Genomic DNA, 12,021 nt, shown 5'->3' with positions numbered 1-12,021 from the left:
CTATCAAATTGCAGACCACACCAAAACACAGATTAAGGAAATGCATGGAAGGCAGAAAGCGAGCTACTAAGTGACCTAAGAAGCTTAGAGCACTAGGGTCTGGAGACGCTGAAGGAGATTGTTTTCAGTGTGTTAAATCCCTGCCCACAAGGAAGAAATAAGCGCAGATGCAGGGGGAGGTAGGGATCGCATTCAAGGAACTCTTCTAGGATTCCCCTAAGAGCACAGGGTGGAAAATGCTGCCTTTAGGAGTAAAACAAAACAAACAGACCCCCCTGCCCACTGAGCTCTGGATTATCTTGATGCTACTTCCAACCTCTTATTAGCATGTTGTATCCCAGGAGACCCTTTGCTGTGTTTAACAACACACATTTAAGAGATTTGTGGTGTCCTAACAAGACTCGGTTGTACTTTGCCTATGGGCAACCAATTTTCAGGTGATATCTAAAGCTTCCAGGTTTTTTATAGCACATGAATTAGAAGTTTGGCATAAGGAAAGCTCTTATCTTTTAAAAGAAGGCTGGATAGAGCAGAAACAATAGCAGACGACTAACTTGAAGGATATGTGACTTCAAGAACGATGTTTTTCTTGTTTGGGGGATTAAGAAAAGAAAGGTTGTCTACTTCTAGTTGCAGCAAGGATTGCCATGGGCTCCTCAAAATGCTGCATCATGAAACAAAATGAATTTTCAGTATCAGAACTGGAAAAATATAGAAGTTTATTGAAGAGCAGCATGGTTGTTTCTTAAATTTGGAAACAGCTGTGATCTGGGGGGGAAAGAGAGGGGAGAAAGCCAAAAACAGAAATGGTAGAAATAGTATGTGACCTGTAGTTATTGGCAAAGCGCAAACAGCAGCCAAGGCATTGTCTTGCTGCAGGTTGTGATGAATTTTTAGTCCTACAGCTATGTAAACAGCTGTGGGTTAAGGCTTCTAGTTTTAGGGTGGTAGAGAGTGGAGTTGGAGGAAAGGTAATCGCAGGAAAAATTTTAGGCTTAAAACACATAGCAAGTAATTTTTATGATGAATGCAAGCACTACTATGCCACTTTGTTAGCAGAGAAGTGTTAGGAGGCCCTGCTGCTGATGTCGTGAAAAAACAAAGTCGGACAAAGTTTTGTTATACTCTAGTTGCACAGTCACTATTAATGGAGCGAGGGGACTGGAGATAAACATCCAGAGCTTCGGGATATCTTGATGAAATGTTCTCTTCGGTGGTTTGTTTCAGATCGTCTATCTAATGTATCCTCTGAATGTCTTGCAGTCCAAGGAACAAAAATCCCAGTGTCCACATAGATGAGGTTTAACTGGTAAAGTCGGGAGAGGGAAGCCTCTTTATAACACACAAAAATAATATTTAGGGGATGTTTAAGTAATTGTATCTCTTTTTGAAATGAAACCACTTAAATGTGTAGTCATTGTTAGCTCAAAATTAATTAGTTCTATGAGAGTTGGAAATATGCAAGCTTACCATAAAAAACGTGGTTACAGTTAGTGTTTTTCTTTCTTTCAAGAATTGATATTCATCGTAAAGAGAATGCAGGTGCTGCTGAGAAACCAATTACCATCCACTCAACTCCTGAAGGCTGCTCAACAGCTTGTAAAATTATTATGGAGATCATGCAAAAGGAAGCTCAAGATACTAAATTGTGAGTAAATGGCATTTCATTGTGAAGGCACTAAAAATTAATTCTGAATTCTTGTTGACTCCATGTAAAGAAGAGTCTTTGAAATCTGTTAAGTAGTGAAGCTTTCCTCTGTTGCCATTATCCATACTTAAGTAGAAAAGTTGTCTTTTACCTTTCAGGGGCAGTCTACTTGTTTAATTAGCTCCAATACCTTCTATGTTTCTAGCTATTCAGTGGTTGTGATTTTGAGGTGAACTAGAGCAAATACTGTGAAGTTTCTTGAGAAACTAGTAACTTTTAATCAGAGCAAGCATAATGAGTTATCTCCCTCAAAACCTTAAGATATATTGTTTCCTTCCCAGGAGCTCTTGCTCCTTCAGTATGACTTTTATTTAGCAGATATGTTGCAATGAAACTTTAGACGATATTGTTGAAATAGCATCGCACTTGGGCTCCTCTGCATCTAGTGTAAACGTGCAAGTGAATGGGATTGGTATACGTTTCTATGAAAATACATTTTATGCATAATAGCTTGCAGTCTTTTCTCCAAAAGTCTCACTGGGTGTAACCTCTATTACAGTACAGAAGAAATTCCCCTGAAGATATTGGCACATAACAACTTTGTTGGCCGACTTATTGGCAAAGAAGGAAGAAACCTGAAGAAAATTGAGCAGGACACAGATACTAAAATCACGATATCTCCGTAAGTTTTCAGTGGTCTAATCTTTTGATGAGATATCTCACTGCTGTGGTACGTTTATGTACCTTGTTTTTACAGAAATGTTGCTTTTTGAAGGCTGAGATGACAACCTCCTGGAGCCCCTTCCATGATGTGGATTAAACAGTTGCTTAAGACGAGATACATTGAATGTAAACAGTGATTCTTCATTGTAGATTCAGTCAAGAGCAAATCTAAAAATAACATGGGCTCTTTAGACTATATTTTAAGTGGTTTTTAACATATCATGCTATATGCAAAGAAGAGTGTTTTATAAACCATAAGCCTTGAGTAGTTCTGGGCTGTTTGTGAGACTATTGGTGTTTTAGTTTCTGGTATAGATCAGATTTTTGGACAAAAGGGAAAGCAAATGAATGCTTAAGAGTATTTGTGCTAGTAATTCTGTCCCTCTCTGTGTGGCTACTAGCAGCTGAACGTTGTATGTTGACTAGTATGCATCAAAATAATAGATTATGGTCTGTGAGTTTGTGAAGGTAACAGATCTGTTTAAATTTAGCTGAGATAAAACAGGAATTTTCACCCTAACGGGAAAATGTTTGTGTCTGCAAGTCAGTGGGGGGAAATCACTGATTAGATCAACATCTCTGTAGAAGTTTGGCTGCTGATAGTAGTTTTACCCTGAAGTAATATCTTCAGAGAACCTCCTATGCTGAATAATGAATGATCTGGCATGAACTTCCAGGCATTTGAGTACCCTGGACTTGAGCTTTAGCCAGAAGAGAGAGAATAAGGTTTATAGGCTGTAACAAAAAGATTGTGAAGAAATGTTGGGGCAGGGGGGCAGGGAGGGGGGTTTGCTTCAGGAAACAGCTCAAATGAAAGCAAAGAAGTTAGGAGTGAATGAGATGCATCAAAAAGAGGTAATTCAAAATCAGGTGACAGAACTTGAGGTCTTCCTTGAAGGTATGTAAACTTTTACAGAATTAATCTAAAAAAAAGAGAGAAATCAACTGGAGAAAAAGCACCAAAATGTCAAGTGTTTCTCAAGAACAGGTTTTGTAAGGCTGGCATGCTCACTTAAACAAAATATTTATGCCAATACTTTTGAAAACAGTACGCAGGCTGTTAGTGCTGTTTCTTAAAGGGAAAATAAATATACAGGGTAAACAAGATAATGGTCTTCATTCCATGAGACAAACTTCTCTTTATTCTGATGATACAAATAACAGTCTGTAAACACTTAACTTGTGAAATTAATAGTATTCCTTAATGGCTTACGTGCATTAAAATCTTGGACTTTAGGCTTAGCAAAAAGATTAAGATAATATAGCTCCATGAAGCCACCTGGGTTTATCAGTACCTAAAAGAGAGCATGTATGCCCATCGGTTCTGTTTCATCTAACTAGTCTTTCTCCTGATCTCTCTTCATTTAGGCTTTGGGTAAGCTTGTCAATAAAGTTAAAGTAAGGCAGCTGGTTTGGGAAAGTTTCCTGTTATTTGGGGGTGTTGCCCACCACTTTCCTCCCTGAGGCAGTAACTCGGTGCTCACACTGGAAACTGAAGGATTGCTTTGTGGCTGCATCTTGTGCTTGCTGCTGCTTGATGGAGATGCGTAGGTTGCCATGCTGTCTGCTGTGCAAGAGAGCCTGGCATGCTTCTGTCTCTGCCCTATCATCAGCTTCCTTACTTTTCCTGCGTTCTGCTCTGACTTTTTTAAATTTCTCACTGCTTCCTCAGCTCACTGTTTTGCAGTACACGGGCATAACTTCCCAGCCATCTTCCATTTTATCAGAATGGCCCAGCTTAAGTTGCTTACCGAAGTACTGGAGCTTAATGCTGTAACCATTCCATTTCTGTGGGCAGTTACTGGTGTTTCACAGCAAATGGCGACTTGCACACAGCATTTTGTTCTCCCTTTGTGAGGATTTGGAGGCTCTCCAGCAGTTTCACTGGGAGTTGGGCTTTTCCCCCTTCTTCCTTCAGGAAACCACTGTTGTTCTTAAGGAACAAAAGTTTCTTAGTCTGTTTCTGGGATGTCTAAAGTACCTGAAGCCCTCTTACAGAGCTGAGCAGTATTCCACTGCTCTTTAGCTCATGTTCTACCAGTGTCTGCTATTTTCCATTTCATGTTGCACCTTGGTGCATCGCAAGCATGTGAAGCCAAACCTCGCTGTGGTGACTTTTGTTGGGTTTGCTGGGAGGGTAGAGTTTCTCCAGATTCTCTGAGAATTGTCTGAACCATGTTGTGAACTGATACTATGCTGTCTGGAGGGCAAACTCGACACGTTTGGATGTCGTCACACACAACTGATAAACCTTGATGACCTTCTGCTGTTTGCTGATTAATCGTGCTTCTGTTTCCTCTGTAGGTTGCAGGACTTGACACTCTATAATCCGGAAAGGACCATTACAGTTAAAGGCAGTATCGAAACTTGTGCCAAGGCCGAGGAAGAAATTATGAAGAAAATCAGGGAGTCCTATGAAAATGACATTGCTGCTATGAACGTGAGTTGTCTTGTGGCACGGGAGCTAGAACCACAGATGGTTTAGTTGTGATGGACCTCTGGAGGTCATCTGTCCCAATATGGCTGTTGCTCAGTCCAGGGTTTGTTTCAAAGCTAAATGAACTGGTGTAGTGTCTTATTCCCTTTGGGACATCTCCATGGGTACAGTCCATAGTCTCTCTGGGGAAGATTTCTAATATCGAATCAGAACTTCTCCCTTGCAACTGCTCTGTTGCTTCTTGCATTTGCTCATTGGGCTTGGGTATGTTTTCTTTCTTTAAATTATAATTTTTATATGCAGGCTTCCTCTGCCGGTTTGGTTTGAGTAGGAAAACTGAGAAATTCATTTAGATTGAGGAAATGGATGAGGATTTCATGTTTTCTTGTTGCAGAAGCCTTAAAAGGAATGTGTTTGCTGATGTGGTTTGTGCTATATTGTATGTTTCTTAAAGTCATGATTCCTAGTCTCTTGATTTTAAAAGCATAGTGTACAGGAGATGGATCTCTGCTGCTTTCAATTGTTTAATTTAAGAAGGCTATATTAAGATTTTTCTTGATATATATGAGAAAATCAATCATCTTTGAATAACTGTCTGTATTAAAAAACAAAAAACAAGTAAACCACACCGCGTTAGTTTGCCAAAGTATTACTAATGCGTATTGGGAAACAACTGCAGTTGTTGGTAAGCCATGAAAAGCTTCCTGTGTGTTATTGTAACCAAATCTTATGGGCTAGGATCAGGCTGAAAATATTTTTCAACTTTACAGTAGTGTCATTTTCTAGAAATGACTCTTCCTTATGGCTTCACTACTGGGTGGAGAGAGAGAATATTCTCCCCACTTTTCTTTTTCCCATGCTGTGCAAAGGCAGGAATCAAAATAGACACAAGTACAAAATTTTTATTGTGCTGCATTTTTGCTTCATATAGTGATTTCTGCTCTGCTACTGAGCAAAGGTGTGGTAAGCAGAAAACTACTTCAATTACTGGATGGATTTCAAGTTGAATTAGTTGTGGTTAGTAGGGTAGTTGGTCAAGTGTTGAGGTGTTTTGTTGATGTCTCATACCTGGGCTATCTTGATGTCGTGAGATGGTGTCAGTCTCTAGCTGAAGTCTTTCTAAAGCATAGTTATATTACTAGGCAATAATTTGGCAGAGTCAAAAATGGTACTGAAAAAAACTTCAAAGCTGATGCTTTCCCAGCAAGCACTGGTGGGATCTTCATCTTCTGCAAGCATGGAGGGAAGATCTTCTGCATGCAGGGAGGAAAGATGAGGTTATAGTGTAGGATATATGAGAAAATGGGGCTAGTGCATAAGATTTCTCTGACTATACAGGACTGGGTGTATTTTTAGTATAGAGTCAAAGTGATTTTCTCTGGTAATTTTGTTCACTCTGAAAGTAAATGATACTATTGCCCGAATTTCTTGCTACGAAGCTTGTTATATATTTCACTTGATTAAGTTGTAGCAAGTGACTCAGCTGCCTCTCCTAGTAAAGTCATGTTTTCGACATTATTGCTCTGTGCATGTGTCTGGGAAATAAGTTTGAAGCTGAGTCCTTGAGGTAATGGAGATGGAAAAAACTTTAAAGAACATACTGACATCTTCTAAAAAGGTCTATGTCAACTAGCATTTTTATTAAACTTAAAACTTAACTATGTCAAAAAGTCTGTCGACTAGCATTTTGATTAAACTTAACTGGAACTGTAAATCTAAAGTAACTCTTCTGCCATTGCAGCTTCAAGCACATTTAATTCCTGGATTAAATCTGAATGCCTTGGGTCTGTTCCCACCTTCTTCTTCAGGAATACCACCTCCCGCAGTGAGCGTTGCCTCCGCTGCTGCTGCTGCTTCATATCCACCATTTGGGGTAAGGCAAGTCTCTGATTTCGGGTGGTTAGTGGGTAGTGATGTTAGTCTGTACAATACTGCCATTCAAATTTGCTGTTGTCAAGTTACCTTGAAGATCCAGGAACAGTGTATTAGTAGCTACATTCTGTCATTTTTTAAGTATTTGTCTTCCTGCTTACTTTATATGCCAGAAATATTCCCTGTAGCTGCTGTTTGACAACAGGCATTCATCGTTCATTTAGTGAAATGCTCAGTGAAACCAGCAAACAGTGTTTTTGGAAAAGTATTAGATTCTGTTTTCTAGAGAACTTGAATTATTACACAAAGAAGTCAGGTATGAAATGGAATTTAAAAGTTGCTGGAAGTTTGCAAGTAACAAAATGCTAATTTGCAATTGTATTTCTGCTCACCTGGAAGGTAGAAAATGAGTCATGAAGCAGGGATCTGTATGTAGCAAAGATGTTTGATTGTAGTAGTTTTATAAAGGTACAAGTCCTGTTGAAATGAAGTACTCCTAACTATATAGGATTTAAATTACATGGATTAATCTCCAGAAATCTGTGATTTACTTGCCATGTTGTTCTCTAAGAAATAAGTGAAAAGGCCCAGTAGAATCTTATTCAAATCCAGTGCTGCTCAGTAGTCATAAATGAGTTGTTTTTGCTATGGAACAGAAGAGAATTTCTCGTATCAGAGTGCCAGAGCCTTTCTGGAAAGAGAAGGTGCTCTGCTTGCTATTCAAGAAAAGACAACTGACATGGAGGAGGAGATTTTTCAACTTTTTTTTCTGGTGGTGGTTGTTGTTAGTAACTTGGTTTAAGATGAGTTCTCAAATTGAATGCTTAACAAGTGGATGCTGGAGCTTTACAAACCCTGATGTGGCTGACTTTGCCCTCCTCTTTGCTCAACAGTAACATCTAGAGAGCTAGGTCTGAGACCCCATGAACCAGAACAGTGAAAATGCAGCACAGCACACTGAACTTCGTCAAACTACTCAAGTGGGCCTACATAAATTGCACTAAAGGGAAGTTGTTGCCTAAATATTTTTCCCAGAGGAAGAAGCCAAGAAAATGTCACTGAAAGGAACAGAGAAAATTCCACACTTGCAGCATTGTTTGTGGGAATGAACAGCTTGGGTGATATGAATGTATTATAAACTATGTTCAGTATAATAGTGGCTTTATCAGGAAAAGGTTCCAATGAGAACCACAACAAAAATATGTTTATACCCAGTTAGCTTACTGCTAATAGCAGTGCCTCTGTGTATGACAAACAATTTTTCCCTCCCCACAGTTCCTTTCCAGTTTAATTAGTGGTAGACTAAACTAACTAAAGACCTCAGGTTTTGGCTTCATTGTATTGTGTAAAATGCCATCTGTTGTTGTAATGGAATGCCTCAATTTATTCTATTTAAGAGGAACTAAAGATGATTTGTTAACAGTATATAACTTTCTTTGCTGGTAATGAAGAGTGTAGTTTTTTCTTGTTTCTTCAAATTTGCAAACTGCTTTACAGTTCTTGAGAGATTCATAGTGTAAGCATATGGTTTTGTTCCTCACTTGTTTTGTTTTCATTTTTTCCCCACTCTTTCTATTGTCATGATTCTTTCTTGCTTTTGCTTTGAATATGCACCCAAACGGTGTTGAATTTGGCAATTTCAGTCTTATGCATGTCTGTCCCTCTGTTAGTAGGTCACTCTCCCCCACAGATGCACCTTTGTTGGCCTGCTAGGATATCTGGAAGTTTTTGGGTTTTTGGAAATAGGATAGTGGCACCATCTGGAAAAGGTCACCAAGAAACAAGTGTTATTTTGTAGAAAATGTAGAGAGTTTGGAGCTGGATGGACCTTGCTGTCTGAACTCTCTCTGGCTCCTGTTCCTGCTATCGGCTCGATCCTTTGAACAAGCTCTTTTTCCAGGTAGTTTGTATGTCTGAGGGATAAACTCACAAATATGAAGAATGAGTTCTGACGGCTTTTGGGATCTTGGGTCTAGTACCAAGACAGCCCCCGAACCTGAAGCAAAGAGTTTCTGGAACACAAATGCATGAACAGTTGAAACTATTGCAACTTTCTTTACTTGTATCTTACCTTATCTGGCAAAGAGTAGGTAGTGCTGTGAGCTTTGGCAAGCCAGCCCCTCTGATTGATTTTGGAGTACCTCTCCCTCTCTGGGGAGAGGAAAACAAGGAAAATGATGAGGTTTCTCTTTTTTACTTTTTTTAATGGATGCTTTTGAAAAACAAAACATTCATTTTTTATTTTTTGTTCCACAAAGGCTCTTAAATCTTGTGTGTGAGGTTAGCTTCTGTTAATTTCTGATTTTTCTCCTCTAACTTCCTTCCTTCAGTAATATATTTTACTTTTAAAATATATTTTTAATACTGTTTAAATACAGTATTGGGGGCATGTAGAAGAAAAAAAGAACAAGTGAAAAGGGATGGCTATATTTAGAAAAGTGGAAAAAACTTGAAAGGCTAAAGGTAACCACAGAGGGGGATCTAGGAGAGCAAATAATAGATTAAAATTAAAAAAAAAAAGGTTTAAAAAAATGACTTCAGGGAAAGAAGGTCTTAGAAACAGTAACAAAGAAACCAGAGGGAGACTTCATGTCCCTTTGCCTATAAACTATTTGTTAGCAAGTTCCTTGTTTTACCAAAGGTTTTCTTCACCTTATTGTGGAGATAGACTTGCAAGTGTCTCTTCCGTAGGTCAGATGAGGAGATGAGGTAGGTGGGTGGGTTTGGGGCATCTACAGAAGTTTCCATATGCAGTTCATCCTTCAGATGTAGTATTTTCTAGGTACAAGGTGTTGCTGTGAATTTGTGTAGGACTTGACTCCCAAAGAAACTGAGGTGTCATCTTAATTATCAAAACAAGCGTCTGTCATATTCCGGTTGTTGCTTTTTTACACGGGTGGAAAGAGAAAAATCCGCATAGCAAACAGGTTTGGGTTTTGTTCCTCTGCCAGAGCTTAGAGTGACAAGTCTGAACTCCCCACTACACAGCCATGGCTAAGTATTCCTAAAATCAAGTTTTCAAGAGCTTGGAACTGAGTAGTTTGGTAGGTCTGGTTGTGCTGTTGTGAGCTGTGGTGGTGCTTCTTCCTCTCCATCTCTCCATGCAAAACTTCAATACATACTCAATAAGAGTGGGAACACCTTTCTCCACCTGCTTCGGGAACAGCCCAGTATCGGACACAGGAGATGTTCGTTATCTGCATTGGATTTAGCTCTTTGGCCTGAGCCATGTTCATGAGAGCAATTTCCACCTGACCCAAAAAGCCTTATTCTCTAGGGGCCGTTTCCACAGTGACTCATGCTGGTGGATAGCATCGGAGTCTTATTACAGCCTTATCTCATTTAGGGTACCAGATGTAGCTTCTGTCTCACTAAGAAGCTGGTTGTTGCTTTACCCTTTGTCCTGGCAGTAGAGTGCATACAGGAAGGCACAGGCTGTCCTTGGTATCTGTCTGTTTGGGTGTAAACACACATGTGCAGGCACGTGGCTGGTGCACGTGGCTAATGGTGTCTGAGCACCAGGTCTAGTGCCAGATAACCATTAGGTTTATTTGTTATTTGCTTATCACTAGCAACAATTCTTTATATTGCGAAGTCCGGGCTCTGTTTGCCTGTTTAAAGCACTCATTTCGTGTAGTCATTTGAACGGGATGCAATAGCATTGCATATTTCTATTATTATGAATTTTTGTCTCTTGCAAAAATCCAAGATCTGTGTGCTTTCTCTGTCCTCCTAAACGACAGGCGAAGCAGAACGTGTAGGAATTGTTGAAACATTTTAAGATTGGAGGAAAATGTAGGGGTTGAGAAATGTATCAGTTGGTTGAGAATATTGAGGTAAAAATTCTTGGTGCTTGTAAATTGACATGATTTTACTCTTACAATCCTGATATGATATCACTAATGGCTTTCTTGATGAATGGGTACCCTTGTGTGACCATACTAAGGACTGGTGGCCTTTCTGTTCCTGTTTGTAGTTGTCTTGTCCAGCTGCTGTTGGGTCTGAAGAACCACTGCTTTGTTTACCCTTAAATCTCTCTCCTTAGCTCTGCACTTAAATGCTTGTGTGCCGCAGTTTGGACACAACTGCAAATAGTTCTGGTAGTCCGCCTCCTGTCACTTGTAGACATGTCACAAGCTGAGCATCAGCACAAAGAATTGGGTTTTGTGTGAGGAGGAAACTAAGATTCTGTAAAAGTGAGTACGCCCATGCTTACGTTTTCCAGGAGTTACGTTACCAAGAAAAACGTTTGGGAAGTATCCCAGACAAACCGCTTCAGATAGCGTTGTACTGCTCAAAGCTGTTGTGATGAACTTTCTGTTTGTCTTCTGAACTTTGGGGAAGATATGAACGTGCTTGTTTCTCAAGAATAAAAGTTTGTTCTTGTGTGAAGCTGAAGCGTTTAAAGCATCAACCAAACAAGAAATCCTTGTCCTGAAGTCCAACTATGTACAGTCATTCAATTAAATACACTTGGCTAATCTGCTGGGGTTAAGTGGGTTGCACTCTTTCTCTTAAAATTGAAATTCTGTGCTTAATTGTACATCTGACTGCGTTTTTTTTGTAGCCTTTGGGTCTGAAAGTTGGCATCCCAAGGGATGGGGAGGGAGGGCTAACCTGTTGAGAGTTCGTCCTGTCCTTGAATGTTCTGAAACAGTGAGGTAGAAGTAATGCTCCTGTTAAAGGTTCTCTGTCACCTGGTAGATGTACCAAAATGCATCAAAAGGTGAGAAGGAGACAGCTTTCCTCCTCAAGAGGAGGCCATGCCAGTTGGTCCTAAAAGTTCCTGTAGGAATCAGCTGGATTTCTGCTCTGTGAGAATTAGCTGAGGTGAGGAGCTGCTTTCTGTACTGGTAGTCTTGCACACCGATGGTAGCTTCTTGGAGCTCTACCCTCAAAATGCATTCTTCTAACCTTTTCTTTAGCCTCATGGTTAATTTTTAGGTTGTGGGATATGCATAGAGACTTCTGGGGGAGGGGGGAGAAAAAAAAAGCAGTTTCCTACAGGAAACAAAACAAAATCAAACCACCTTTCTCCAATGATGAAGAATCATCCTGTGCAGCTAGGCTTGACGGGTTGCTTTCCTTTTTCGCCATCTTTTAAGGCTTTTTGTTGCAGGTGAGGAACATGCCAATGGAAAACTTTCTTCTTAGAAGATGTTGTGTTCAAGACAGATTCCTTCTTTATTCTCCAGTAATTTTCAGAAATAATAAAGAAGAGTTCTTCTATATCGCATAGATGTGAGAAGAAATAACTGTATTGTGCTTTTGGCAGGAAAGAAAAGTAATTTAAAATGAAAAATTGCTTCATTGAGGGCCGTCATTTGATGCCCTGAGCATA

The 12,021-nt window shown here is 39.7% G+C and overlaps 1 protein-coding gene across 2 annotated transcripts in view; it reads left to right on the top strand.

Annotated features, from left to right (window-relative positions):
- The window catches only part of IGF2BP3 (insulin like growth factor 2 mRNA binding protein 3), a 111,052-nt gene that overhangs the window by 76,638 nt on the left and 22,393 nt on the right, over window positions 1–12,021 (top strand). For both annotated transcript variants that reach the window (XM_066991829.1, XM_066991830.1), the window contains exons 8-11: window positions 1,514–1,648; window positions 2,208–2,330; window positions 4,676–4,811; window positions 6,550–6,681. In XM_066991829.1, the coding sequence (XP_066847930.1) occupies window positions 1,514–1,648; window positions 2,208–2,330; window positions 4,676–4,811; window positions 6,550–6,681 (526 nt within the window). The remainder of the gene's footprint in view (window positions 1–1,513; window positions 1,649–2,207; window positions 2,331–4,675; window positions 4,812–6,549; window positions 6,682–12,021) is intronic.

Source organism: Anser cygnoides, chromosome 2 (genome assembly GCF_040182565.1).
Source record: "Anser cygnoides isolate HZ-2024a breed goose chromosome 2, Taihu_goose_T2T_genome, whole genome shotgun sequence".
NCBI classification, from domain to species: domain Eukaryota; kingdom Metazoa; phylum Chordata; class Aves; order Anseriformes; family Anatidae; genus Anser; species Anser cygnoides.
The sequence above is the reverse complement of the archived record's forward strand: the minus strand, read 5'-3'. Positions and strand labels throughout refer to the sequence as shown.